Genomic DNA, 20042 nt, shown 5'->3' on the forward strand with positions numbered 1-20042 from the left:
GGCTTTTTGTTTTGAATCTCAGCTCCCTGAGGATAGCAACCCTGGAATGTTGAAGTCTGTGAAATTGACCAGAAATGATTTCCTTGAAACAAATCCCTCTCCTGTTTTCTCCCCAGTCTCAGAGAGTATCTTTATAGTCTGTTGGTTGCTGTCCTTATTGTTACTACTGACAACAGTCCTAAGAGCTAGTGTATGGAATGCCTCCTCCATGTGGGATGGCAGGCCACGCACCTCTCGTGCACTGTTAATGTAATTTCCTCAGCCAGCCAGCTACAGTTGTCCCGTTTACGGAGGTCTTACCATGATCCCCATTTAACGGGTGAGAAAGCAGAGGTTTTAGAGAGATGAGTTAATGGTGAAACCAGGTTCTGACTTAGGTCTCTCTGCCTCCAAATTAGCTGCTTTAACAGATCCAGTGAGATATAGCCATTTCTGAAAATGTAGGCTGCTGCCCTCTCAACAGCATTTGAAGGATGATTTTGAACTGAATCAAAAAAGTTTGATTGATTGATTGATTGATTGAAAATAACCAATCACCAGAGATACAAGATGAATGAGCCACTCACGGTTCCTGCTGCCAGACCCCTTACCATTAGGTTGGAGGAGACAAGTCAGCAAGTCCCATCAAGCATTAGTGATGGATTGAGAAGGCCAGACAGATTTCCACCCACAGGAAACAGCAGCCATGTGTTTTGGGGGTGGAGAGCAGGTGGGCAGACAGTCAATATACACGGGAATAAATTAGGGCCCGTGCTTCCACTGCACCACTTCCACCTACCACCCTCTTCACCCAGTTGTTCCAAAGACTTCAGATTTTCAGCCAAATTTGATGTCTGTGATTTTTGACCTCAGGAAAGAAAAGAAAAAAACCACTTGATGACAGCTAAGCAGATTTTTCTGCAAAGATTGTGGTTGCATGAATAGATTTTAGCTACTATTCCATTATAGTCTGTTTTCACTGGAAATGATTTTTGAGTGAAAGCAAGTGGTGAAGTTACACCCTAGAAGGCCGAATTTTCCCAAAGCACTTGACACTCAGTTAAAATTAGTAATCATGAAAGCCTGGCAGTATGTTCCTCCTGGCAAATTCTGCAGTTCTCAACACAATCGCCCTTGCTATTAATTGTATTCTTGGTAATGTGCTACATCAAAGTCCAGAAGAACCTGGGCCGGATGCACATTAAATCCTGTGCCACCTACAAGGAGCATTTATTTGCCTGTGGATAAATCCTGACAAGGTAGTTTGAATCTCCCTGAGCAATATCCCAAAGATTGCTGATGATCAGCAAAGATCTTGACTTGGGGAACCTTTGACTAATGGATATGGTAATGCAGCAAGTTCTGAACATTGTAATAAAAAATGCCATAGCTTTGCATGAAAAGTGATTTAATCGTATTTTCCCTTGGCTTTATAACTTGTCAAGTTCCCAGCTATTTTATATAGTTTAAATATATATCAGATATGTGGTTGGTCTGTTTGCTTGAGGTATTTGTCACGGGGCCTGAAAACTCCTTTTATCAAATAATTTTGATAGTCCTTTTGTTTTTCAGTGCTTTGTTTTTGCATTTAGGGTTATTTCATCCCAAGTAAGCATATCCACTAATTAATCTTTTTTTTTAATCCTCACCAGAGGATATGTTTTTATTGATTTTAGAAAGAAAGAGGAAGGGAGCCGAAACCGGTTTGGCTCAGTGGATAGAGCGTCAGCCTGCGGACTGAAGGGTCCCAGGTTCGATTCCGGTCAAGGGCATGTACCTGGGTTGCGGGCACATCCCCAGTAGGAGATGTGCAGGAGGCAGCTGATCGATGTTTCTCTCTCATCGATGTTTCTAACTCTCTATCTCTCTCCCTTCCTCTCTGTAAAAAATCAATAAAATATATTAAAAAAAAGAAGAAAAAAAAGAAAGAGGAAGGGAGAAAGAGAGAGAAAAAAACATTGATGTGAGAGAGAAACATCGATTGGTTGCCTCCTGTACACAGTCTCTGACCAGGGATCGAACCCCCAGCTTTTTGGTGTACAGAGCCATGCTCCAACCAACTTAGGCAGGGCTCTACCAATTAATCCTAATGCATGTGACCATTAACTGGTTATTTTTTAGTGGATCAAAACTGAACTTCTCCCCTGAGTACATAGATGCACAGTTTTTGTACTCTGCTATCAGAAAACAGTTCTCTCTGGGAACTCCTTTCCGAATTTTAGAAGCATCTTTTCAGTTTCTGTGGCTGATTATTTACGTAAAGCAGAGGATAAGTATGTGAACCATTACTTCATGTGAGTAATTTTTCAAAAATGATTGTCGCTGGAAAGATGATGGTGGCGAAAAGGTTTCATGGTAGAACAGATCTTCCATGAGCACCGTGAACAAGTAGTTCCCCGTGAACAAGTCGTTCTGAAAATAAAAGAAAAACGAGCCCCATGTGTTTGAAACCTCGTTCAACAAAGCACATTTCGTGATTCTCCCCCAAATTCTAAGTTCTTAACAGTTCTTTGTTGCAGAGTTTGACCAGGTCACTAAACTTGAAATCTAATTTAGAAAGTAAAATGAGCTCTAAAGAATGTGGCTTCAGTAAGTGAGAGTCCCCCCCCCCCCCCCCAAAGCCACATCTGCTGTATGCAAGGAATCAGCTCTTTCTCCCTCCTCAGGAGGGTACTTACTACTTTTATTAATATGAAAAACAGATCCCCCCATGTTTGGGAACTTGACCCTCATAGTAACCTGATTCCATTAGCCGTAGTCACTGAGCTGTTTTAATCCTCTGAAATAAATTGCTAGTATAGTTTCATCCTTAAGAAAAGAACACCATGCAGAAATAATGTTTGTATAGCAGGCAGTTAGGGACTATCATGTAACGTGCATATGTATTTCCCAACAGCCTCCGGCCTTTTTTTCAAAACTCCGCAGCTCCACTTCTCTGCTGAAATATGTTCAGGTAGAATATGTAGATTTCTTTCCCTTCCACAGTGCAGTTCAGGTAAATACATCACGAACCCAAGGCATGTGATTGAGCGGCTGTTTCGGGACAGCAGTGTGGTGCCTTGGCATCCGAAAAGCGAGCGCCTTAGCCTGCGGTTGGGATGCTCTGCTTACTCACTATTTCGGAATCTCCTCAGACACCACGGGGCGAGCCATCGCCAGGTGTGTCACGCGCCACTCTCTTGGGCTGAGTTTGGCGTCCTTTGAACTGTCAACATGAGAAACAGACTGAGAGATTCCTTCTTCCCCCCACCCCCCTTTTAATTATTGTGGCTTCAAGCCTTGCTACAAGGATAAAAATATTCCCTCCACATTTTTTGTGTTTACCAGCCAGATCGTGCTCAGTAGCAGTCCACATGGTGACAGTGTAGTAGCAATTGATTTTCCTTTTGTTTCCATTCTCTTGGCGTAAACAAGACCTCACACTAATGCCTATCGGCAAAGTTGCTTTAAGCCATCATCATAATCGTTTTTTGCTCTGTGTGTGTGTTTTAAAATATATTTGGTGGTGTTAAGCACAGAAACATATCCAGAAAATGTTTTCGTTGAGTTTTAGGTTAGCATAAGAATATTGTACAACCTGTTAAGTTGCAGAGGTGCCCAGTCCAAAATGTTTAAATTCTTTTCAGCGTTTTGGAACTATGGGTGATAGACAAAGTGCTCCTTCTTAATGTGAGAGAAGTCTCTTTCGATCGCTCTATTATTTTTCTTTTCTTTCTTTCTTGCAAAATTTTCAAAGTTCCTTTCAAACATACAGAAACCTCGGGGGGTTACCTCACCAATGCCGAGAGGAGTCTGAGTCTGTTTCTCAAGGAAGCAGGTCTTTTTGTCTTGCTCTGTGCCATGTTCAGACAGGAGTTAATTGGCAAATTTATTTTTCTTATCCCCTCAGGCACCACCAAGTCTGAAGATCGTGCTGCTTTGCTGAAGAAATTCAACGAACCTGGGTCCCAGTATTTCATTTTCTTGCTGAGCACAAGAGCGGGAGGCCTGGGCTTAAACCTCCAGGCCGCCGACACCGTGGTCATCTTTGACAGCGACTGGAATCCTCATCAGGTCTGCGTGTCCCTGACTTAGCTGCCCAGCCTCCCCCCCGGAGAGGAGCTAAAAGACCAGCCGTTTCATCACTCACATTGGTGGGGCAGAGCAAAGTTCTACACAGTGGGCCATGTTTGCAGAGGGAAAACAGCCCCGCACGTTATTACGGCTGTTTTCTTTATCTCCCTTGGAGCGTATGGAGATGTCTTATTCATACCTTTGATAGAGCTCAAATTTAGGGTAGAAATACTTCGCTTCTGCTTCGTTTTTAACCTCATTTCCTGGGATGGCCACTGAGCCAACTACTTGGTTGGTGAAGGATAAATCAAAAGTGTTCCAAAGTAAAAACAACACAGGAGCAGCTCACATGGCTTGGCCCTTACTCCGTGCCAGCCTCGTCATACGCATTGCTCCATTCAGCCTTCACACAGCCATGTGAGATTGTGACTGTTGCTATTCGCTTCCTCACAGTCAAGAAAAATGAGTTTCAGGAAGTGTAGGTCAAGCATTGCATATATGACAGACAAGTTTATAGTCTGTGTTTTGCTTAAAATCATCATCAAAAAATATTCTGTGGAGCATCAACTATGAAGTTCTTCTAGCCGGTAGGTTTAGAGTTACCCTTTGGTGATTAATAAATCATCGAATGGGTCCCTTGTGGCCCTGGGTTAGTAAATTATGCTGGGAGTTGTGCACCTGCCTGTAAGATAATTGGGTGGATGCTGTTCATCAGGCTTGATTCATTTTGGAACCAATGTTAACTCAAAATAGTAGAAAGGGACACTGTGGCTCTCACATATGAGTATAAATTCTACATCAGCTTCACCCGGGCTCCTCTCTACACCTTGGTTACCTCAATGGTAAATATGCAGAAAAATACTGCTTTACTGGGTCACTGTGACAATTGGGCGGAAAAGGCTTGTGGCGGAAGTTTTGGGCAGGAAGGTGGGGTTCATGGGTGCATTAGAATTAAGAGGGAGATTTTACAAAAGCATAAATGCCTGCTTCCCGTTCCCTGCTTCCCCAATTTTGAAGGTGCTTCCCACCCATACAGACTCCATGGACTTTTCTATACATTCACATGCTCCCAGGAGAGTCTGGCAAAGGTTTTCTCACTCAGCTGACAAGCACTGATTTACAGAATAAACCAGTGGTTCCAAACCTCGGGGTGGCCAACCCTGACCATTGCCTACGCCCACCTGTCACTCTCTTTAGGTGACTACAGTGGAATTGCTATTAAATCTTTCTGACCTTGAGGAGGGTTCTAAATCTTCAGCAAGTATTTTGATGTAGTTTTACATCCCACACTGCATTCCAGAGCATCGGTAGAATTCGTATTTGTGTGAGAGCTCTGCAGTTCTCCTGTGGCCCATTGTGAATTCAGCGTCTGTTCCACAAACACTTTCTGAGTGGCTGCTGTGGCCCAGGTGCTGAGCTAGCTGGGTGTCTAGGGGAAGGAATTTGTGATTTCTCTCTTCCCGGGTGCTCAGTGTGGATGGATGCTTAGATTCCCCTCCTTGCTGCCGCCTGACTCTCCATTGAGAAACAGTAACTTGTCTGTAGGTGAATGGAGAGTTCACTAGATTTTATCTTTTATCTTCTGAGGTAAACATTACTATGGCATCTCAGTTGGCACAGTGCTAATTCTAAGACCCAAAGGAAATCACTTTCTGGAAATGCTAATTTACCATGAGAAAGGATGCTGGGACATATATGCCTCTCTCTCTCTCTCTCTCTCTCTCTCTCTCTCTCTCTCTCTCCCCCCCCCCATCCCTCCCTCCCTCCCTCTTTTTTTTTTCACACATACACACACACACACACACACACACACACACACACACACACTTTTATGACCAGCACCTAAAGGTGGAACTCCAGAATCAAAGTAAATTACATGAACACCAAACAGTTGACTTTTAAATGTATATGAATTAAAACACAGGGCCACAAATTTTGGGAGGTCTAATTTACCAGAAGTTTATCACATTGGGCCACATATTTCTGGAAGTATTTCTATCTGCCATGGGTGGATTCATTTCTACCTGGTTTGGTCAGGTTGGCTGACCGGATTTTTCTTATCTATCATTTATGGTCACTAGTTTGGGCAAACCGTTATTTTTTTACTTTATTTTTGGAAATCAGCGATGTTAGAGTGATATAGATGAGTGCTAATTTCTTTTATTTAAAGGGTAAGAACTAATTAAACAACAACTCTACCAGAAACTGAGGCACTTACATAGCATAACTTATTTCATGCAGTCCTCAGACTATTTTACACGTAAGGAAACCTGTCAGTATTAACTAGCCCAGGACCACAACCAGGTTCACACCCATGTCTGCCTGGGTTTGGGTTTGCATCCTGGCTTTTGGCTCTTTCTACCCTGTACCCTGCATACATATTGCATAGTTCCCACAATGAAAGTTATAGAGCTTTTCTTTTTTTACCTTGTTGGCTTCTACATGCATTAAAAGAAATTGCTGGGACTATTCTTTATGGTGGTGAATCAAAATCAAGGCATACTGATGAAAAAGGGGCTTTATTTGATCGAGGTGGACAGATTAAAGATAAAAGCCTTAAAGGTGCTAATTGGAGGCCCTAGAAGCAAAGCTAGAACAGGGATGTGGAATTAGCAATAAAAGCCCCCAGGGTTACCAAGACTTTTCATCTCCAAACTGTTGATTGGAAACATGGGTTGGTACTTTTATTTTTAATCCATGGGACTGAAGCTGTGTTACTACAAAATGGTCAACCACAAAGTCACCTTGGAGGCCTTACAAAGTCACCTTGGAGGCCTTCTTCTCGGGCTGTTTTTGGCTTCAGATATAATCACACCCAAATCACTGTGATGAAATATCAGACCACCAAGACCTCAGAAATATTGAATCATCCATTCAATAATTACAACAGTTATTTCCTTGTCACAATGTCCTCCCCACCCCCGGCGTTCTGGCTCAGGGACTCACAGGCTTACGTGGCATAAACTTCTTCAGCCTAGAAATACGAATTTTTGCCACTTTCCAAACTGATAGATGGCCTTAAAACGACAAAGAAACACCACTCTACCAGAAACGGTGAGGCACTTAGCACTGCCACCATCACAAGACAAACAAAGCTAATTGCAATAAGCACCCATAACGTAAGACCTTTTTACGCTGTCTGAAGACGCCCCACACCCTCTGCTTCCTCACCTGCCACTTTCTCCTGCCAGCTGCATCCACTGTTTTGTGGTTTACCCACTTCTTCTAGGACAGGGGTCAAAACTGACCCACGGGCTGAGTCTGGCCCGCCACCTGTATTTGTGCGACCTGCAAACGAAGGATGATTTTCACATTTGAAAATATAAAGTAAAATTGGAAAAAAAGCAACCAGCCTTTTGGTGAGATCAGTTGCCCAGTGTTTGCTCTGGGCCCAGGCAGCCTGGACTGGTTCCCCCTGGGCTCCTGGTGGAAGTGGTTTCTGACCCTGTTCTGCGAGACGGTCAAGAGGTTGATGACATAAAACCTGCCACCTTGGCTCCTGCTTAGCGGCTCTGGTGACGACGTGTTAGAGAGACGATTGAACTAAAGGCTTGAAAATGAAGTTGAGGGATTTTTTCCCCTCCTCTGGATTTTAATTATCTACCTCACTTTCTCCTCTTTGGAAAATAATGGAATTTGGATGAGTCCCAGCTGCGTTCATGGTTCAGCTGTCCAATATTTATAGTAACTTAAGTATTCTGAGGAAAAACTTTTGCCTAATTAGTCATTTGACTGTACAGGTCCCAGCAGCAAAGACAGAGCTCCTGGGCAGACCCTAGCCTGCTGTCTCCTTGTGCCGCAGGGGTGACAGGAAGCTCGTCTGGTCGAGAGGATGGGCTTACAGCTGTGGAGCATCAGCTCTGTGCACAGTCAGTGCCAGGGACGCAGGACACCGGGATCAGACCTTTGCCCTAAAGCTGTATACGGGTCTGATGGGGACACCATGAAACAACTAATTCGCATTTCCCCAGAGGCCATCCCCTGGACCAGAATGAATGAAATTGATAAACCAAGTTTTTATTGTGTAGCCTTAAAACTAGGCAACTCTGCTTCATAGTTTTATGAAGGATTTTATTTAAAGATTTTATTTAAAGATTTCATTAAAACCTTTTTCTTTTCTTTTTAAAAAATATATTGATTTTATATTTAAATATTTATCAATATTTATATTGATTTTAGAGAGGAAGGGAGAGGAGGAGGAGGAGGAGGAAAGAGAGAGAGAGAGAGAGAGAGAGAGAGAGAGAGAGAATGAATCATTGATCGGCTGCCACACTGGGAATCTAGCCGCAACCCGGCATGTGCCCTGACCACCGGGAATTGAACTGTGACCTCCTGTTTCATAGGTTGATGTTGAACTAATGAGCCATGCCGGCTGGGCAAAACCTTTTTCTTATTAGAAGACTAATAGATGTTTAAAGCAGAAAAAAACACAGGAAAATAAAATGAAGAACATTTAATAACACCTATAATTTTATTACCCAGAGATATAAACATTAATTGGCTTGTTGGTGTTTGCCCTTCCTGCCTTTTCTTGGTATAATACGCACATATAAGGTCATCGTACACACGCTCACATTTAACTTGTTTTCATATATATGTTATGTTGTTAAATCTACTACAATATAGTTTTGTTTTTTTTAAATATATTTTATTGATTTTTTACAGAGAGGAAGGGAGAGAGATAGAGAGTTAGAAACATCGATCAGCTGCCTCCTGCACATCTCCTACTGGGAATGTGCCCGCAACCCAGGTACATGCTCTTGACCGGAATCAAACCTGGGACCTTTCATTCCACAGGCCGACACTCTATCCACTGAGCCAAACCGGTTTCAGCTACAATATAGTTTTTATGATACTATGTTGGTACATGCATATAGTCGAAAACTATAATTTATTTAATCTGTTATCATTGAATGTTTCTTTAATTCTGATTTTTTTTAAAAAACATTATTAGTAATAGATAATGCTGAGAAGTCCATCCTTATTTGTACAACTTTGTTCCCCAGCCATGATTATTTTCTTAGGACAGGTTACCAGAAGTGAACTTTCTGGGTCAGAGGCCATACCCAGTTTTAGCACTTTTGATACATAGTGCCAACTATCTATCCCCAAAAAGTTTATCAAAAAGTAGTACCAGTTTACTAGTCTACTAGGAATCCTTTTCACTCCCCAAACTAAATTTTGAGTCTTTGACAGAATTAGATCCCAGGAATTTGCTACATGAGCAATCACTGTATATATAATGTATGTATGTATGTATGTATGTTTATGTATGTATAACTCAGTGATTTTTAAAAATATATATTTTTATTGATGTCAGAGAGGAAGGGAGAGGGAGAGAGATAGAAACATAAATGATGAAAGACAGTCACAGTCGTTGATCAGCTGCCTTCTGCACGCCCCCTACTGGGGATCGAGTCAGGCATGTGCCCTGATCGGGATTCGAACCGTGACCTCCATCCAGTTCATAGGTCGACGCTCAATCACTCAGCCACACCAGCTGGACTCAGTGATGTTTTAACACCTTACAGGTGATTCCTGCAACTTAAAGTTAGTTGTCGGTAACATCAGATTTACTGTTGTTTTGGTTTATTTTTTAGTTAGGGATTAATTTTGATGGTGAACCTGGGAACAGATAAAAACAGCCTGAGACCTGGATTTCAAAGCCTGAGGAGTATTTCAGTTGGCTTGGCTAATTTCAACCCAGGTTCCCTCAACTAGGAATAAGGGCCTTGAATCGTTCCAAAGAAGATAGCTTGTATATTTTAAAAATGAAAGCAAAATCTTCCATTAGTTAAGGTGGAGTCAAGTGAGCCTCTCATAGTTCCCTCCAGGTAGGTTTTCTCGGCTCATCCAGGCACCTGGCCCCTGGCCCTCACGGCGCCCTGTTCTCGCCCGCAGGACCTGCAAGCCCAGGACCGAGCCCACCGCATCGGCCAGCAGAACGAGGTGCGGGTGCTGAGACTCTGCACCGTGAACAGCGTGGAGGAAAAGATCCTGGCTGCCGCCAAGTACAAGCTCAATGTGGATCAGAAGGTGATCCAGGCGGGCATGTTCGACCAGAAGTCTTCAAGCCACGAGCGCAGGGCGTTCCTGCAGGCCATCTTGGAGCATGAGGAGGAGAATGAGGTATTAGAGCCACCTTCATGAAATCAAACAATGGCTTTGGTGTCCGACGATTAGGAGTAGCCTCTGTGTTCTTGAAAGAACTTCCTGGGCCGGCGTTAATGAAAGGGAGTAAATTAGCTGCTGTCTTCCATCCCCAGCACAGAAAGCCTATGCGAGTTTTCCAAGTGTTTTAAAAGCAGTTGCCACAGGCACCTCACGGCTTGGCCACCCCGCGATGCTTCCCCGGTTTCTCCCGGGAGGTGCAGCCAGCATGCCTAATAGGCTGCTTGCTGCAGGGCAGGCGAGGAGACTGCAGAGGCCACTGTCAGGGACAGACCCCGCTGATGAGACAAGAGGGCGCGGGGAGGGGCCCTCCTTGCCTTTCCCTGCGCCATCCTGCAGAGCCCTCGGTCTCTGGTCTCTTGTCTCTTGACGGGAGATCACAGCACTCCCGTTGTTTGTAGGACAAGCCCTCCCAGCCTTTGGGAAGGTAGGACCTGACCTGGTTTAGGGAGAATGCAGGTCGCCTGGAGCTTGGCAGGGAGATGTTGATCTCTCCCAGCCCTGAGGGGGGCGCAGGGTGGAGCCTGGAGTGGCCATCCATGCCTCTCGCTTCTCTGTGAGCAGCCTGCAGGGGCTCCACACGCCTGCCTGGCGATCAGCGTGCCGGACACGTTACCATTTTCTGGGTGGCCAGTGTTGGATGTGAAGGCGTTCGGGGACACAAAGAGATGGCAGACAAAGGCTCTGGTCCTGAGTGTCTGAGGCAGCGTGGGCTGCCATCTCTGCCGCTGACAGGCTATGCATTACTAGGGCACAAGGAGCCCAGGAAGAGTTACTGCCCACTTCCCTTTGGGTTTGTTCTCCGGGAGGGTCCGGCCACTGCGGGCAGGCTTCTTGCCAGTTTACAAGGGGAATTTTTCATCTGGGCGCGGGGACGTGCAAGCCCCCCATCTACAGGCAGTGGAAGGCCAGCGTGGTTCTGGGAAAGGGGTGAGCAGAGCAGGACATCCCTTCTCCAGAAGTTACATGCACCGACTCTTTGTACTGAGTCCCAGCCCACCCCCAGCTCATCTGTGTCTTTGTCAGATGAAGTGGAATATTTGGTCACATTGACTGTAATCAATCTAAAGATAAACTAGAATAGACGATTTTTCAAAATATCCTTTTTTTACTCGATTGAATTGCATTTATTTCTAACGCAGTGCATAAAATGTTATCTTGGGAGCCCACAGTCATCTCATTTAAGCTGTTGGCACACTCGCACTCTTTCTAGATGAAAATGCCTCTTTTTAAGAAATTGGATGTTCAAAATTCTGGGTTGTCCTCTTTCTTCCCTCTGCTGCTACTCCCCATTCGGTTTTTAATAAGCTCACTCAGCATGTGATAAAAATAATTTTGTATGGTTACCTTCCATAGGCTATGCCCAACTTTTAAAATCATTGTTTTAAAAGTGTAGCAGTTATAGCATAGCATTTCTAAAAGCTCGGAAACTTCCAGTTTCTAAGGAATTTGCAGAGATCATGTTCCTTTGTTTAACATAATATAACATGAAAATGTTAGCTCTTAAATAATTGCCTTTTCTAATTCATTTCTATTGTTTTAATTAAGTATAGCTTTATAGGGGTTTTGTTATTCAGTTGTCCTATTCACAAATCTCACCGTTAGCATAATAATGCCCACTGAGATACACTGACTAAACATACCTTAAAAGGCTAGATGTTTGCATATATGTGGTTTTTATGGTCTTGCTTTGTGCCTAGTCTCAAAAGTTTCACATACTCATGTTTTTGTAAGGCTTTGAAAATGAGCATTTATATTTGGGATAAGGTTAATAGGGTTAAAAGAATTAATGTTAAGCACTTTTTCTTGTGGCTTTCCTTATTTAAATCTCTGTGATGTAAATGTCACACCCATTTTCAAATGAGGTCATTGAGGCGGGGAGACCTTAAGTAATTTGTTTTAAAAGTAAGGGAATCAAGATTCACGCCCAAGAGAACGGTATTTCTTATCGTCCTCCCTAAATCGGTTTTGCTCTGGGAAGAGGGTTTGAGTAACTTGGAAAATACTGATGGCAAGTACTGCACCCAGTGACCCTTCTCTTTCCTTTCTGGCCTGAGAAACGGGACAGATTCCCCTCACCCGTTTGTACCTCACTGCAGTCATCGCCCTCTCTCCCTAAGCCTGTGAAATCATTCTGTTTCTCAACCCCAGGAAGAAGATGAAGTACCCGACGATGAGACTCTGAACCAAATGATCGCTCGACGAGAAGAAGAATTTGATCTTTTTATGGTAATACTATAGAAAACCCTGGAAACAGCTGCCGCATCCCTCCGCCCCCTTTTCTACGGACACCAGGTGTCTGGGGCCTGCGTGCCCTGGCAGAGTTGCATTTCTGAAGCCTGTGCCTCTCCTTCAGTTCACAGGCTGCTCGCTGGCTGGGATTAGCCTGCCGGCCATATTTTGTTTGGCCCACGCAGTGTTTTTTATAATTTTGAACTTGTTGCCAACATAAAAAAAGAATCCTGATTTCTGGCTTCTCTTTAAAAAAAAAAAAAAAAGAGAGAGTGGGCAATACCAGGCCCACATCTCCATAGAGACTGACAGTTGACTGGAAGCTGAGCACAGACCCTCACCCCCAGGTCATTTCTAATGGGGGGGGGGGGGCAGCATCCTCCCGGAAACCTGCCCTCCTCCCAGGGCAGAGTTTACAGCTCTCCCCTAGCTGTCTCCTTACAGGATCAAAACAAACGTGCTCCCTGTGGGTGGGGGTGGGAGGACAGCAACTAAAACAAGGCTGTGCCTCTTATTGTTGAGAGCAAATGGGAACCCGCCCCCAGGTGCGCATCAAGGTGTAGCCTTCATGTAAAGACCAAAATTGGTTGGATTTTACTGGTACAAAGTAGATGTAGAGAACCTTGACATTTGAGGATTTAACAGCCGTGGCTTCAGCCTTGATGTTTCATCTAATTTTGCTGACACCTGAATTTGATTTATGAGTGTGGCCTGCTACAAGATCAGTATGTGTGGGAGAAGTCCCTTGGCCATGAGAAGGGAGGCTCTCCAGAGAAATCTTTTATTACCTTCTAAGGCTTTTGCTATAGCGAGTTTATTTACCTTTGTTTATCCTCAATCTCAAGACATCAGGTAGTTACTGGATAAATATTTATTGAATGAGTGGCAGCATTTGCAACATGGCGGGCCTTGTGAAGAAGTCTGTATGGATCAGGATATACAAAGTTGTGAGGCTCCCTCCAGCACCTTCAAAATTTGTAACAGTTAGCCTGATTGTGGAGTGAGTGAATCCATCTAAACTCTAATTCTGGCTTTTGAATGGAGCAGAGCCCCCAAATCAGAAGTCCCTTGGGTCTCAGACAGGTAATTTGCATAAGCGAAGCAAGTGGACTGGGGCCAGTGGACGGTGTGCACTGGAGCTGCCTAGTCTGAGGGCACAGAGCTGCAAACCCCATGAAGCTAGAAATTACGTTTTTAAGAGGCGCTGGAAATCTGGGCTTTTATATGTAATCTCTGGATTTCAAAATGTTTGCAGCTAAATCCATTTTTTTATTATTATATAACACTGCAGGCCAAACAAAACACGACTGTGGGCCAAATATGACCCATAGGGTTTCCAATCTCCGCCTTGTTAGCCCTAGACAGTCTGAGCAGGGGCTCCAGCTGTGTGGAGGCTCAGGTTATTTTTGAGACCTGGTGTTTTCTGTCTGGGGAACAATGATTATGTCCACACATAATGATTCAAGATGAAAGACATTCCATTCTTTCTTGGGAAACTTTTAGGTAGCCATGGGAATAACTCCTAACCTGAGATGTGCACATTTCCCCCCTTCTAAATCAACCACTCTACCCAGGTTGGGCCATTTTGGAGAGAACTGACACAAAAAAGAGACATTAACAGCATGGTCAACATGCTCATAAAACCTAAATGTCTTAACTAGTATTGTTGGTCACCACCCTTATTGATTGTATCTATTTAGGTAAAGTAGCGATACACACAGGAAATAGACATCTTTTCTCCCCTGGAGGGGCTTATTGAAATGTAGATTACTGGGAACCCTGAGGTGGGAAGCCCTTTACTTCCCTGGCTGATCACTGATGGGTAGTGATTCAGCCCTGCTCTAGCCTCACATGCTCCGGAGACCCTGAAAGGGTAAGCTGCCTGCCATTGTACGAATCAGATTAGGCCCCAAAATAAGAAGCAAAGAGTACTTCTTTTTTCTTAGTGTTGGGCTGGGTATTTGTAGAAATTGACAGCTTGGGGGGGACGGGGGGACTGGAATATCTAGCCAAGGCACAGATTTCTTTTCATTTGGGACTATTTTATCGCACAAAAACAGGCTTGGAACTGGTGAAGGTGGTTAAGGAACACTTTTTGTAGGTATTTTGATTTTGTGAATGTTCTGCCTGTTTCTTAAAAGGTTGATTTCTCATTTTTGGATTATATTTTTGAGTTCGTTTGTTTTTTGTTGTTGAATTTATTGGGATTACATTGGTTAATAACATTATATAAGTTTCAGGTGTACTTTATGATACAATATCTGTATATTCCATTGAGTGTTTTTCAGTCTTATAATCAGCTGGCTGCTTTTCTAACTCACTATTCATTAACACCTCCACCAGGGGGCAGGAAATCATATTTGAATCCTTGCCAGCTACTCTGATTAAAAAGTGTAGTGAGAAACAATGGAATGTGAGCTGGATTTGGATTTCAGTATTTAAACTCTTTATTCGTTATTATAAAAGGGTTAGTTCTCTGTAAAATGAACCCAAACTTTTTAAAACCATAGGCACTGTAGTTAAATAACACATTAAGCAGATAGTCTCTTTAAAATAAAAGAGCATTTCTCTTGAACATTTTTCTTCTAAAAATGCGAAGTGAGAAAAGGTTATCTCTCATACTAATTACCTGTGAATTTTACCTAAAAAGATACTTTGACAGGTCAAGGTACATATCTGAAACATTTTCCTAATATATAAATACTAAGCTTTTAGTTGCTATGTTCCCTACAAAGGCAAGAAGTACTTTTAAAAATATTTGTTAGCATAAGGTTTATTATCAGGCTTTAAGACAAACATATGCATGTAATAATAAATAAGACTTACTTGAATATCAACTTCAGATTGTGTACTGGAATTCTGCAAGTAGAAATCTCTGGGAAAGAGATGCAGTCAATAGAACTTCAAGCTGATTAAAAATTGTATCAACCCTTCCTAAAAGGAAAAAAAATGCAAGTGTAATTTGTTTTCTTTTATATCAGCAAAGATTTATTTTATCAATTGTGTGGCACGTCATTTTACAGGTCTTGGTATAGGTAACGGTAGTAGCCTAACCAAAAATTGAAGTGACAATATTTTGTCATCTCATTGCATAGCACAGTACCAAAAAAATGTTTTTCTTCTCAGCTGTCTAATAACTATTAAAAAGATTACCTCAAGAGGCCCCTTGATCGGGAGATTGCAATGTTAACAAGGCATCCTCTATGTGCTAATAGCAGAGGCTTGGTGGATCCCATTGCTGCTAGTAGAGCATTAGAAGGCAGGGTTGGGGTTGCAAACAGCCTCTCCAGCTAACTATAGCCCATGACAACGGGATGACCCCATTGACCTCCCAGTGGCCTCTGCCATGCTCCCAACCCACCCATTTGGGAATATAATGAATTCCAAATATGTTTAAGCATTGTTTAAGGGTTGAACTTTAATTTTTAAATAGATTCTAGAGTTCAGATTTCAATTTGAATAGAAATTTCACTTATATTCTGTTACCAGTTTTAGCTCTTATGGAAAAATTGTATTGAACCAAAGGAAAAAAGAGGGAAAAGGTAAATTCATTTAATGGTTAATGGTCTATTCAGTTGTAGAAATGACACATCAGCTAGTGATATATACATATAACTAATGTATGTTGCAATTCACTGGAGGTTTTGTTTGCTTTTCTTTAGCTATCGAATCGTTAATTATAAGTTAAAACCATATTTGTGGCACTTTATAAGTGCACGGGGCATGGGAAAATAGGCATTTTTGAAGGTTATAAAAGAATACAAAAGAAAGCCATTTCTTTAATACCTTGGCCAGTGGAGATGAGATTACATCCGAGGTCTCTCTCTCGTGGTATAATATTTTCATAAGAGCTAAATTTTCTAAAAGCTGAAGAATTGAGGGGCATTCCTCTCACAGGGCCCATGGCCTACTGACCATGTAATACATTCATGGCCGACCGACTGATCAAACCATTTATGTGCCCCCATGTCCGAGTCCAGCCGAGGGTGGTGGCCGCTCTGTTAGTGACACTTGAGTTGCTGATTTTATGTCCTGATGGTTGAATGAAAAGCATGAGCCCTATCGAATAAAAAAAGGATTTCTTAACATGCTTAAGGGATACTTTTATGCCAGGGCAGCAATGAATTGTATCACCAGGGCCCCTATTTGTTAAATACATCCCCAGTTTGAATCTTACTTAAGGGGGAGCTTTGCACACATATAGACTAAGAAAAGGAACTTTTAAAGACTGTTTGTTAAATGCATACATAAATCTCAGCAGTGGGTACAAAGGAAGGGGAGAGACTAGCACATCCACAAGAGAGAGTGCCCTTGGGACCCGCTGAGAGGGACCCCGCGGCCTTAGGCGGCGAGGTGAGGTCGATGCGCTGTGGCTCTGTGCGGTACCGAGCCCCGCCCGCACTGATGAAACATGTTCCTGTCCTCAGCGCATGGACATGGACCGGCGGAGGGAGGACGCCCGGAACCCAAAGCGCAAGCCGCGCCTCATGGAGGAAGATGAGCTGCCCTCCTGGATTATTAAAGACGACGCCGAGGTGGAGAGGCTGACGTGTGAGGAAGAGGAGGAGAAGATATTCGGCAGGGGCTCTCGCCAGCGCCGGGACGTGGACTACAGCGACGCCCTCACCGAGAAGCAGTGGCTGCGGGTAGGTGTGGCTCTCCTCACTGTCCTCCACTGGTGGCTGGCGGCGCTTCTTGTTGGCTCGGAGCGGTCAGGGGCCTAACGCTGGCATTGTTGGAGGGGCCGAGTCGCCAGGAAAAGGGGAGATGGCTGCTGACCATGGATAAAGTCATTCTGCTGTCGCCGTGGAATCGTTCTTCGTTCCTTGAAATATAGTGAAGAGTTTTTTTGTGTGTGTTTTTTGCTAGAGCAGAGCTGGCCATTGGATTATTAGAGCTCTGAGACCCACTAAAGTTTTACGACCAATTGCCTGGTGATGCCTCACTCTCTCCGAGTCAGAATCAAAATGTGGGAAGAGGGCCTCCGGGATCTTTTTCATCGGTCCCCCTCCTCTCATGGTCTTGAATCGGAGCTTTACTTCTCCAAGGCCTGCAGGGACGGTTCAGGGGCAGGCCTCTTTCTTACTTCATTAGAGCCAGAAGGTGCCTTTGTATTCTCTTGGTGTTACAGACAAAGCAGTTGAGGCCCAGAGAGGTTAAGTGATTGTGTGGGATCGCACAGCTGGCCAGAAATAACCGGATCAGTGAGTGCTGTTGCGTCTGCGCACTCACTCCAAGTTTGATCTGCTCTGTCCATCGCAAACACAGACTGGGGCCTGGGACTTGGCCACTTATGCTTAGAAGGGTTGTTCTTTAGTTTAGGGGGATTTCTTATTCCGACTGAGGAATGAAGTCTCAGAAAGTTCGTAGGGGAGCACGACAATATAAGAAAGTGCGTTCGAGCCAGGTATGTGTGTGTGCCAAGTCCCATGTGAATCTTCCTTGGGAAGGTCGGGCCCTCCTTGCCCTTGGTGGGAGCAGACTGAGTACCTAGACAGACACAGTCTGGGGCACGCATTCCAGGCAGGGCCAATAAGTGCTCCCTGGAAATAGTGACGCAGTTGGGTAAAAACCAAACAAAATAGAGGTGGTTGTTGTGAGTTGTTCATTTTATCAAAAGGGAATGCAGTTTCCAAGGTTTGTAGAACAGAGATTTTAGGACCCGGGTCATAAGTAGGTAGGTGGGTTGAAAAAGGCCACGGGAAGGATTTTGAGATTGGATGTCAACAGCAGGCAGGTCTTGGCACCACTTGAGATGTGATTTACTTGGGATGTTGTATGATGAGAGAGACGTGATCTAAATTTCAAAAGATTGAAGTCTGTGGTATTCAGAAAAGAGAGATTAAGAAAGCATTGTTCGTGTTTATGTTTGAACAATGGCTATGAAATGTAACTTTCGTGTGATTATTTTATGGTCGTATCCAAACATTCAGGTGGCCTCAGAATACGGCTTTATGGGTTTCTTTTGTTTCACTATTGTGAGGTTATCAGCTGTATAACTAAGATTTGTTCTATAATGTGAAGAGATTTGTGTTTAATAATCATTTCTGAGTTCAGGAAAATCGATTCCCTTTCTTTTTTATTTAAGCAATGAATTAAGTACCTGGAGTATTATTACAGGAGATATTAATCTAGGCCAACATTTTAAAGTCAGTCTTTATATATGTATTACAGAGAAAATAACCTTGTTTATTGGGTACGAATGTAGCTGAACTTTTTATTTTTTAAGTAATCACTGGGAAATAAATGCTCTTAAGAAAAATAACTATGAATCTCAGATAATGTATAGGTTTAGAATATCTCATCGTTTTCATTCAGTTTCTATCACAAATGATTAGCACAGTGTTTAGCCCCTAGTAGAGACTCAATGAATGTTTGTGAAATGAAATTAAAACCTTGTAAGAGGAAAGTGGAAAGTTACTAATTTACCAGTGATGTTAGGTTGTCTTTCTCTTTCTGGTGCATCTAGTGGACTTCCTCTTATCAGTAACATAAACATCTAAAAATGGAAAACTAGTTTGTTTTACAAAACTACACTGTGAAATTGATGTTCATAATTTTCAACCTAAGGTGCATTGTGAGATACCAAGTCACCCAAGAAGGTCAAAACTGTTCTTAGTACAGCTCTATTGTAATGATTTCTTTTGGAATCCAGGCTTTCTCGAACCGGATGTCCATTTTTGGTATGCGCTGGTAACTTGCTGTTAACCAGGAACCGATGCAGAATGTCCTGTGGCCCTCCGCATTCGAAACAGATGCTCACTGTCGTTTGTTTTCTTCTTCACCAGTAGCAATCTTGCATAGTACCAGCCTGTTAAGCTTCTCTGATCATAAAGTGATATTCAAGGGGTTCTCACGGGCCTGCATGTGAAGAGATATTCTCGATTGGCTTAAGATTGAGCACGTTGAGCGAAACCCAGCCAGCACAGCCTTGAAAGGGAATTTGGCAAGGACCATCATGTAAAAAATGCTGTAGCGGGGCTACAATAATTCCTCTTTTTCCTGGCAGTGTTACACAAAGCCTGCTTGGCAGAGGCATCAAACATACATAGACTCCCAGAGTTGGAAGGCAGCTGAATGGAGCAGCTACCCATCCTGTGCTTAAATCACATCATCTGCGGAGCCCAAGCCAAGAGTCTGGCTGTCCCTACAGGAAACACCCCCCTTCTTATCTGCGGAGCCCCTCCAGACCTTCCCTTTGAATGGAATCCTCTTTCCCTGTAGCTGCTCCTCACTATCCTGGATTCTAGTCCCTGGAGTGAACAGAACGTTATTTTTTCTCTTGTTAGCATCACGTCCCGCTGGACAAAATATTTGAAGACGCATGTCCAGTCTGGAATGAACTTTCTACCCTCCTCTTTCTTCTGAACTTAGCTCATCCTTCAAGGCCCAGCTCGCTTGCCAGCACTTCTGTGATGCTTCCACAAGTATCACACTTGCCACTGTGTTCTCATAAGTCTTTGCTTGTCCTTCTGTCACAGCTCAAACCGAGTTTCCTTGTTTTCTTGTTAGTTGCTGACGTGCCTGGTTTCCTGACTAGTGGATGAGCTGCATCTTGTTAGAACTTAGGTCTCCGTGTGCAAAGAGAAAGCGCCCATTGATTGCCC

General features: G+C 43.4%; 1 protein-coding gene across 17 annotated transcripts in view; it reads left to right on the plus strand.

Annotated features, from left to right (window-relative positions):
* SMARCA2 (SWI/SNF related, matrix associated, actin dependent regulator of chromatin, subfamily a, member 2) overlaps nt 1-20042 on the plus strand; it is a 181735-nt gene that overhangs the window by 90723 nt on the left and 70970 nt on the right. For all 17 annotated transcript variants that reach the window (XR_004971289.1, XR_004971288.1, XR_004971287.1 and 14 more), the window contains 4 exons: nt 3869-4032; nt 9934-10161; nt 12355-12432; nt 16863-17081. Coding sequence is in view for 12 of the 17 variants with exons in the window: in XM_036330951.1 (XP_036186844.1) it covers nt 3869-4032; nt 9934-10161; nt 12355-12432; nt 16863-17081 (689 nt within the window). In the remaining 5 variants the exon portion in view is untranslated. The remainder of the gene's footprint in view (nt 1-3868; nt 4033-9933; nt 10162-12354; nt 12433-16862; nt 17082-20042) is intronic.

The sequence above is a fragment of the Myotis myotis genome, unplaced genomic scaffold (genome assembly GCF_014108235.1).
Source record: "Myotis myotis isolate mMyoMyo1 unplaced genomic scaffold, mMyoMyo1.p scaffold_m19_p_12, whole genome shotgun sequence".
NCBI classification, from domain to species: Eukaryota; Metazoa; Chordata; class Mammalia; order Chiroptera; family Vespertilionidae; genus Myotis; species Myotis myotis.